At 48.3% G+C, this 9,995-nt stretch overlaps 2 protein-coding genes across 2 annotated transcripts in view; both read right to left on the bottom strand.

Moving 5' to 3' along the window:
* ATF6B (activating transcription factor 6 beta) overlaps positions 1-2,590 on the bottom strand; it is a 33,645-nt gene extending 31,055 nt beyond the window's left edge. Inside the window, exon 1 of the mRNA XM_018555853.1 lies at positions 2,504-2,590. The gene's annotated coding sequence lies outside the window, so the exon portion shown is untranslated. The remainder of the gene's footprint in view (positions 1-2,503) is intronic.
* Positions 2,591-5,577: 2,987 nt separating this feature from the next.
* Positions 5,578-9,930, bottom strand: FKBPL (FK506 binding protein like). Its single transcript, XM_018555847.1, has 2 exons — positions 9,863-9,930; positions 5,578-6,442 (listed from the first exon to the last, which is right to left on the bottom strand). Exon 2 carries the CDS (start codon positions 6,399-6,401, stop codon positions 5,589-5,591), a length of 813 nt encoding a protein of 270 aa, XP_018411349.1. The 5' UTR covers positions 6,402-6,442; positions 9,863-9,930; the 3' UTR covers positions 5,578-5,588.
* Between the last annotated feature and the right edge of the window lie 65 nt (positions 9,931-9,995).

Here is a 9,995-nt window from a genome sequence, read left to right as displayed (position 1 = left end):
AAAGTCAGATACGGCCAGACAACAAGACGATTCTGAATTAAGGATCAACAATACCCATCAGACACGCGGTGGAAGCTGCTGCCTTGTTACCTAACCGGACACAGTGCACACTCAGAAGCCAGCTCCCCACATACAATCATTTCTAAGGGAAACCTGAAATAATTATATTATTATTATTAACAACAACAATTTATAATCAGATTATTATTACAATCTGAAAAAATAATATTACTTACTACTCCAAAAAAATATATTTTGACTTTTGTAATAATAATAATGTCAAAATTAATAAGTAATACATTGTTGTTATTATTATTGTTAACAACAATTTACATCAGATTATAATTACGATCTGAAATGATATTATAAATCCAAATTATAGCAGTAATAATATGTTGGCACAATTATTATTATTAGAATGTGAATTATTATTATTTCAGATTGTAATAATAAAGTGACATACACTGAGTGGCCAGATTATTATGACCACCCCATCAGTACTTCGTTGGGCCGCCTCGTGACTCCACGAGATGTTGAAAGGTGATGGGAGGAATCTGACACTGCACTGTTGCCCTTCTGTTGTCTTGTACCAGTCTTGCCACTCTCCGTTCTGCCCTAACATTGACTAGTCGCTGACGGCCACAATTCACACGTTCAGACCCAGATTTTCGGCTGACAGTCCGGTCTTTAAACACTTTAACAATGAACTGCTCTTGAACATTTAACGAATTCTGCTGTTTTGCTGATACTCGCTCCATGGCTCCGAGCGCCAACAATCATCCCACGTTCAAAGACTGTTAAATCGCGTTGTTTCCCCGTATCTTCAGAAACAAATCACTTCTACTGTCGTGGTAAACAACCTGCTTCCCTATTTATAATGGTCTGGCCCTCTAGCAACTTCAGCGCAAAATTATAGCTAATTTGCCTACAAACGTCAGGTGGTCATAATAATCTGGCCACTCAGTGTATATTGTTAATATTATTACAATCTGACTTACACATTACTACTCATAAAAAAATATTAATAGTATTTTTACTTTTTTAGTAATAATAATAAATCTTCAGATCCTGCATATGTCCAGGTGTGACTGGTTCTCTTTAAGGCCTCATTCAGACGGGGCGTACACGTGTGTGCGGCGTACACGCCCGTAGTTGGGCTGATCCCAGGAAGGAGAGGTGCTGCGTGTGATTGCGTGTAGCAGCCTGTTCTTCCCTATGGGAGGACGCGGCCGTACGCCGTCATACGCACACCCGGACTTGCACATCCGTGTGGGTCCACGTGTCTGCACTTGGACGCACTCTGACGTTTACGCCGCGTCTGAATGAGGCCTTAGACGCTCTTGCAGTAGAGAAGCTCGGCGATCCCAGAACTGAAGACATCAGACACATTGTAGACGTATGATACATATATGTTGTACACACGATTATTCCACTATGATGTCACATTATAATGTATCAGAGGGCCGGCAAAGGCCTCGGGGTGCCCCGAGGGCTCGTACACACCATGTCCAGACCAGATCTGGAAACGCGGCGCAGTGCGGTTTTGACTTGTCCCAGTGCATTTTTTTAGCTTAAAATGGGCTTTTGGGTGTATTCCGGTGCGTTTGCATGCGTATTTTATGCATTTACATACATTCTGGTGGGTCCCAGACCAGAAGAAATAGCGCATACGCCATTTTATTTTCCCCGGCACCGGAAATGCTGTGAACATAGCTCAAAAATCCCCACGGAAAAGGAAACGATCCATGACACGGTGTGAACAAGCCCTGAAACATAACATTCCATCACCCCAATGATCAAGACAGACTGAGGACATTTAGAAAATAAACATATGATGTCATAACAGAGAGAATAATGATGTCACATGGTGGCAGAAAACACATGATCACATAACAGACGGGGTGACATCACAGCAGAGGGTACTTAGCGATGGGGATGTCATACCAGAGACGGCAGATGATGTCATGAAGATAAAAGGGAAGGAGTAACAATCCGAAAAGATGACATCATAAAGACAGGATTATAATGACATGACATCATGACATGGGATGGAGATGGGACCGTATGAGGTCATATCAGAGAACTGATCAAACACCTAGTATGAGGCTGTCACTGATCATGTCATTGGATCATAATAAAGAACAGGTGATGTCATCAGTGACAGCATGACGTCAGTACAGAGGTGAATGTAGGGATGAAATGATGTCATATTAGATCTGATCTGTCATAATGGGAACAGATTAAATCATTCAACAGCACAGGAGGCAGGATGACGTCATGACACCCGTCAGGTGCATGCAGCTTTTACCCTTGCACAGTGACCCCACCTGGCCCACACACCCCGGGTGCAGGATGGTCCCGGTCACGGTGTTTGACTTCCTGCTATCACCTGAGCACGGTGCTGGGTGTCGTCACTTCACGCACATGGGAACCCGGCGCCGTGACGTCACGCCGTGAAGGATAATGACAGCGCAGGGTGGGGGGAGGAGGAGCGTTCAATCACCGGAGAAGAAGAGCCAGGTCCACCGGTGCCAGGAAGAGCCTGTGGGTTCCGTCCTTAGGTGGGACAACAGTGTGCGAGCCCTTCAACCAATCAGAATCAACGCCATCACCCCCTCCGCCAATAGCGGGCCGGAAATTGTTGTGCCGCCCACTACATCTCGGTTGTTAATATGTAATGGGAGGGGGGTAAGCGTTTTCTCCAATGAGCGGTGCTGACGGCCTTGGTTGACTGGAGAGTTCACCAATCAGCTGCGGTCAAGGGGCCTTTCCAATAGTAGGCGTGGAGAATCTCTTCCGTTGGTCATTGGGCCGTAAGGGAGAGTCATCTTTCGATAAATAGACCGCAATGCATTGCGATTGGCGCTTGCGCAGTATTCCATTTGCGGAGCATTGTGGGAATGGTAGTCCCTTCTCAGATGTGTCTGTCACGTGACTAATATTGCTGGCGTTTAATAGTGCTTAGGTTTGTCCCAGTTTCCCATAGCAACGAGGCACTCAGGTGGCAATTTTTACGACACATGGCAGTGATCTGTAGCTGCGGGCCGGTGGATTCGTCTTCCAGCCCGCTAAAGTTAAAGGAACATTCGGATTCGGAGTTTGGGATGCATCCGAACGTCGGAATTAAGCGGAATTCGTATGAGTGTCCGTTTGGAACGAAACGAATAATAATAAAAAAAAAAAGTTACTGTAGATAAAATACATATTCTATACTATAATTTCTCCTGTTTATAATCATTTAGAGATGAAAAATTATGTTTGTGCTACAAAAGTATTGCAAAGCGATTTACAAAATAAATAAAGTTGCTTTTTTTTTCAATTTTGTGCATTTAAAAAAAAAGAAAAACTCCAGGAAAAAATGTTCTTAACCCTTGCAGAGGGGCTACCCCAACAATGCAAGGGTTAACTGCTCGTTTAGGTGCTAAAAACAAGTTATACTCACCCAAACTGCCGAGCCGACTCCCTGCTACTCCAGTCACTGAGGCCTTGTTCATGCCGAAAGCAGTGTGGAAGCGGTACCATTGAATTCAATGCACCAAAACGCTCCCTCCTGCCCCAGAATACAGGGGGAAGATTGCCGCTACCGCTCTGGAACACACTGCTTTCGTTGTGAGCAAGCCCTGGAGAGTGTCTCCTCCTCCGCTGCACAGATGAATGAAAGCCTTCTATAGAATGTGATGATCCCAGGATTCTTAGGCTGGGCACACACCTTACAACTATCACAAGACTTTTGTCTTGCGATGGTTGTAAGGTACTTAAAAAAAACGTACGATCGGCCTATCTTGCATAGGCAGATCGTACTTGCGATGATCGCAAGCCACGACCCCTGAGGGGCGGGCTTCCGATGACCGCAATGCCGAACGGGCAGTGTGCGCTTGCGCACACCGGCCCGTACGGCTGTTATCGTACCGACATGCCACAAACCCGCCGAACATCGTACGATGCTCGGCGGGTTTTCGAACATGTCCGTAAGTTCAAAGTCGTGCGACCTTACAGTAGTAGAGTAGGATTTCCCGCGATTATTGTACGATTATCGTCAGGTGTGTGGGGACCTTTAGAACGCTGCAGAGGGGGAGAGAGGCCCCGGGAACCGGTCTAAGAGCCAGCCGACTTGAATGTTCTGGTGAGTATAACTTTCTTACTATATCTTTTTTAGCACCGAGGCAAAAAACAAGCACTCAACCTTTGCAGTGCCGGTGTCGCCCTGCTGCAAGGGTTAATGAACTTTGCCCCTGGAGTTCTTCTTTAATGCAACACTTAACAAAATAACCAAAAGTAGTCAGTTAGGGCTGATTTGGGTTCACGAAGGGTTAATAAAACGGGAACAAATTTTGTTTTGATTTAAAGAGGAACTCCAGAATTTAAAAAAATTGCAGTGGGTCTAGCCCAGAGTCCCTGGTTGCTAGGACACCGACGGTCTGCATCCTAGTAAACAATAAATGCAGCCCACAGCACCCTAGCAACCAGTGACACTGGGCCAAAAACGACAGTGGCCGGAGCCTAATGGGGATGCACAGAAACTAGTTCCCCATTAGGTCCATCTACCTTGCGATTAACTGCAGGTGGATTCCCCAGCCGCTAGCAACCTTGTCAATCACAAGGGAGGCAGACCTAATGGGGAACTAATGTCTCAGCATCCCCATCAGGCTCTGACCACTGTTGTTTTCAGTCTAGCATCACTTGTTGCTAGTAATGTTATTCAATGGAGCTGTCTTAACTCCATGTCGCTCGTCGCGGTCGCAAGTCGCTTCTACCGGACCCTTTTTTCGGCGGATTTTGCGCGATTTTACTTTTTTTCTATGGAGCCCGACGGGGAAGGTCGCGCTACCGTCGCTGGATCGTCGCTGGAACGTCGCCCCGAAAGTCGCGCTATCCCGGCCGTGCGGATCCGCTGCAAAAGGTATGTCGCTATATGTGAACGGGGCCTTAGAGTTGGTCTTCATTACCTCCAGTTTCGTTATCTACAAACTGGCCCTCCAGCTGTTGTGGAAGTACAAGTCCCATGAGGACTTTGATATCGTCAGGCATGACTCCCAGAGGCAAAGGCATGAAGGGATTTGTAGTTTCATACAGCTGGAGTGCCAAGGTTGCCTTAGCCCTGCCTTAGGCATACATGCTATAGCAAGCAAACACCTGGCCTTCAAGAACCTCCCACCTCTCTATGGGATACCCCCCGTGCGGAGGACATCGGATAACTTGGCGCACACACACAAAATAACAAAAAACACAAATAAATAATATAAATAAGACAATTTATTTAGCACATAATAATAATTACAGAGCATCCCGTGCACCGTTCAAACACGCCGTTCTATAAAAATCTCTAATTCCTGAGGTAAATTATACAGATTCTCCCGTGTCAGCAGAAAAGTGCACCTGTCACCTGCTCACACAGCCAGCGGCCATCTTGTAAGCTAAAAGGAGGGAGCCATTTTGCAGCCATCTTTTTTTTTGTCAGTCGTTCTTACGGAACTTATGATGTGGTTTAGTCCACGTGCGAGCTTGACCAATAAGGCAGCGAGATACGTAACATAACGCGTACAGCAATAATGTTGTGCAGAGAGCTGTCAGGAGGCAACAGGTCCGCTTCAGAGGAACATCTTCCCCAAGGCTTTGCTTATTTGCGCCTGCGCAATCTTCTCCTTCTCACGCACGCTCGCCAACTCCCTCTTGGCCTCCTTGTTACCCGGATCCAGTTTCAGCAGTTTGTCAAAGTCACCCCTCGCCCCCTCCCAGTCCGACATGCCTGCCCTGGCTACCCCTCTCCGGTACAGAGCTTTGAAGTGGTTTGGGTCCATGTCCAGAATTCGGGTGCACCTCACCTCCGCCTCTCGAAAACGCCTCTTCTTGAGGTCGCAAGCGGCCAGGTTGGACAGGAGGGCCACTTTCTCCTCTTCGGCCTCGCCGGGGGTGCACACCAGAAGCCTGAGCCCCCGGGAATACCGCCTCTCGGCCCCTTCGATGTTGCCATTCCGGAATGCTGCACCGCCCTTTTCGCGGTCTTTTATGGCTCTTTGGATCTTCTCACTGGGTTCCAGCTCCCAGGCCTCCGTGCCCCCTTCAAAGCTTTTCAAACGCAAGACAAGTTGGAATCCTATTGGGCAGTCCAGCTGACAGACCTCCCCCTGAAGCATGGTTTCTAGACATTGGTCAACCAGGCGGTCCTGCGCGGTATCGCCCTCCCCGAGCTCCACTTCAATCCAGCTTCCAGCGGAATACCCGGGCCCGGATGATAAGCAGAACTCAGGCGGGGGGTCAGCAAGGTGCTCCAGAAGCGTCACGCACGTGGCATGCTCCTTGGGCTTGTCCACTCCGGATCCTGGCTCTAGGATGGTTTTCGTGAAGCTTCCATCTGGGCAGCGCCATGTTGCACAGCCTGGTGAGGCCTGTGGGCTCTCCATTGCTGGTTAGCGCTCCGGATGAAAACAAGCCAGTTTTTTTTCTGTACAAATAGAAAATACAATTAAATCTATATTTAATCAATATTTGATTATTCACCAAAAATACATCACCACATCCTCCTCCTCTAGCTGCATCCCCTGTATACCAAATAGCCATTACATGCAATGGGGGGGATTTATCAAAACTCGAGCAGATAGAATCTGGAGCCATTGCCCATTGCAACCAATGCTGCATTAGATACAGTTTTATAAGGATCTGCATCGGTATTGTATGCTATGGGTCCAATCACACAGCTGCGTTTAATTCCTCATTAAGATTGAATTGCGGAAAACTAAACTAGAAAATGTTGTTGCGTCTGCAGATCGATTTTGACCGTATTTTATGCGGTACACGTCGTGTAAACATTTGTGCAAACGCTTACATGTGTAACAAGTATATGAACATGGCCATATGCACCTCCGCTGCCTTGTAATTCAGGGCCAGGGGGAGATGCAGGGCCGGATTTCCCACAAGGCCAACCGAGGCCTGGCCTCAGAGCAGCAGGGAGTAGAGGGGCGGCAGGGATGTAGAATTCCTATCTCCCGACACCCGGGACATGCATTTGCGGGCGCCGGGCGGGTAGTTGTTTTCTACATTTAGCCCTGCCTTAGGCAAGTGGAACTAAATGTACAGCGGGGGAAGCCGCAAACTTGTTTTGTACAAGTGATCTCGGCATTGTCTCAGAGATCACTTGTATGCTGCCTGCATACAGGGGGGGCGCATTGAGGAACCTGGCATTGACGCGCAGAAAGAGTAAATCCGGCCCTGGGGAGATGTAAACATAAACAATGTTTCGTACAGAAGCGTCACCTGCACGCCTTACAGCATCTAGACGGGGGTCGAATGACGATTTGACAGGGGTCACCTAGCGGCTCCCGGCCGCCCATCGGCTCCCGGCCGCCCGGGAGAGAAACACTTCCTCCCCGGAAAGGTTTACTCTGCTCGATGCCTCGATCGAGCAGAGTAAACTTTTCTCTGCTCCGTTTTTTTTTTCCTGACATCTGGGCCGCGGGCCGCCGTAAGTCAGAAAAAAAAAAACACCATAGGAATGCATAGCTAGATTCCTAATGGCGATTTCACTTTGCAATAGCCAATTGCAAACTAGCTATTGCACCCGCCCTCTGCTGCTGCCAATCAGCAGAGGGGGACCTGAAGTTCTCCATCAGGTCCCCTTCTAGTGACCAGATACCCAATCTAAGAAGGCTACTCTTGGTATATGACACATGTGACGCTGTTTTTCACATAAATGAACACTAAAGATTTGAGCGACATTTCCTGAGTGCCGGTGATCATTCATTTTCTTGTAAACTCAAACAATGTGTAGGCCGCAGCAACTGCAAAGTTGGTGAAGAGATAACCCTATCCCCCCCTTTCCCCCAATTAAGTCGTTTTCCATTGGTAAATTCCCACTGCACCTTTTCTTTAAGGGCTCATTCAGGACAAGTGTGGGCACCCGGACATGCAGGTTCGGGTCAGCGTGTAGCCACGTCCTCCCATAGGGAGGTAAAGATAGAAGTCACCAGTACTCACTTGTAATGTGCAAAAAGGATAACACTTTTATTGATATGTCACATGCGTCAATAAGCCAATGTTTCGGGGGCCACGCAGAGTCCCTTCATCAGGGCGATTCATGTCATGTGCTATCCTTTTTCCGCTTTACAGTGAGTGCTGGTGACTTCTATCTTTAGTTGGACTGTAGCACGGCGCCATCCGTGTCGTCACTTTTGAGCACCAACGGACATTTTGTTTGGTTCAAGCGCTGTATGGTGTACAGGCTCTAACCTCATAGGGAGGTACACGTAGCTGGAAGCAATTACACATACCACCTGTCACTCCTGGGAACAGGTCTCTGCACAGGCGTGCACGCTGTATGGATGCGCATGCCTGTGTGAATGAGCCCAACTTGGCTGGGCTCTGTGCCACCCAAGCACGTATGTACGCGTTCATTCCAATATATGGATCTGTACTTGTACCCAGGGGCGTCCCGAGCCCGGGTGTCACCCGGTCTCTAGACCGGGTGACCCCCCGCCGTGTCGTCATTGCGCGTGACATCACCACGTACGTGCGCAATTACATCATCGTGCATGCGTGACCATCTGTTGGACGGCTGCCGGTGGCCACCTTGGTGATGGACGCCGGCAGAGAGAGGAGGGGACGTTCACCCAGCGGGATGAGGTATGCCGCCGGGTCCCCTCCTCTCTCCTGACACTGTCGGGCTCTCGGCCCATGACCAAGTGCCCTTCTTTTTAGAGGGGGTGACACCTAAATAACTGTCGGTCATTTTGGTGTCACCCTTGCAATGGTGTCACCTGGGTGCGGGCCGCACCCTCCACGTGATGTAGAGCCAACCAGAGAAATATAAACTACATTTTAAGGATTAAAGGGATCAGTGAATGGGAAGAATGCAAGACCCAGCTACCTTCAGCCCCATAAAAGAAGATCCAGAGCTCTGTACAGACCTGGGACTGGGGTTTAAACAATGCAGGAGCCTGTGCACTCTACTCGCTATGCACTGATCGGGGTTGCAATGCTCTGCAGGCTTCAATGCAAACATTTAATAAACGCACATTTGTATTTGATTAATTTGGGTGCATTTATTACATTTTTGTAAAAGGTGGACTGAGCCTTTGAATCGAACCTGTTGCACCCCAAAAGTTATAAGAAGGAGGGGACTCAGCCCAGCAAGTTTCACCTGTAGCAAATAGATCAGCTTTGGATGGACTGACCCTTTAAGCATCATGCAGCTGGTAGAGCAAAAAAAATAAACCCAGCAGGCATGGCCAGTATATAAATGTTGCAGTTGAATAATAAGCGCAACATCTGCATGTGAACAGATCCAGTACCAGATCGGGGTACAATAAATGGGTATACTGGCATTTGTCTTACAGCAGCTGCAAAATCTGTGCATTATATCCATAGTCAGGGTCACCGGGGATACAATGCCCACCATGCACTGCCACAGCATGCACCACATCACAGTAAGAGTACAAGGCAGGTGCATGCTGGGACTTGTAGTTGTCCAGATTTAAGCTCATGCATCTACAACACTCAGCATGCCCTGCACAGAACTTAAAACAGGATACACAGGCAGCAGCTTCATACTGATCAATGCTGAATAACAGATTCTCTGCACTGCTGCATACTGACTCATGATCATGCAGCTAGAAGGCTACCATCCAGCATTGCACAGGCATGATCACATCAACGAGAAAGCCTGACACCAAATGCATGCTGGGAATTGTAGTTTTCTCGCAACGCCCTGCAGGACTATAATGCTCAGCATGCTCCCCCAATTGCAGGAGCAGAGATAGGTATGCTGGGAACTGTAGTCCCATGGCAGCAGCTACAGTTGCAGGACTACAGAGCTCAGCATGGCATGCTATGCCAGAGGCCAGGGAGGAGGGATGACAGCTCTGCTCACCTTGCTGCTGGCTGGGCTGTGACTTCACCAGGAAGTGCAGGAAGATGAGTAGGCAGAGAGGAGGAGGGAGCCTCACTTCCCATCATGCTGTGCGGGTCCCCCTCCCTCCTGCACTGCAGACTGGAGTAAACAG

This window comes from Nanorana parkeri, unplaced genomic scaffold (assembly GCF_000935625.1).
Source record: "Nanorana parkeri isolate BGI_ZX_2015 unplaced genomic scaffold, ASM93562v1 scaffold215, whole genome shotgun sequence".
Classification (NCBI taxonomy): Eukaryota; Metazoa; Chordata; class Amphibia; order Anura; family Dicroglossidae; genus Nanorana; species Nanorana parkeri.
This window is presented reverse-complemented; position numbering and strand designations above follow the sequence as displayed.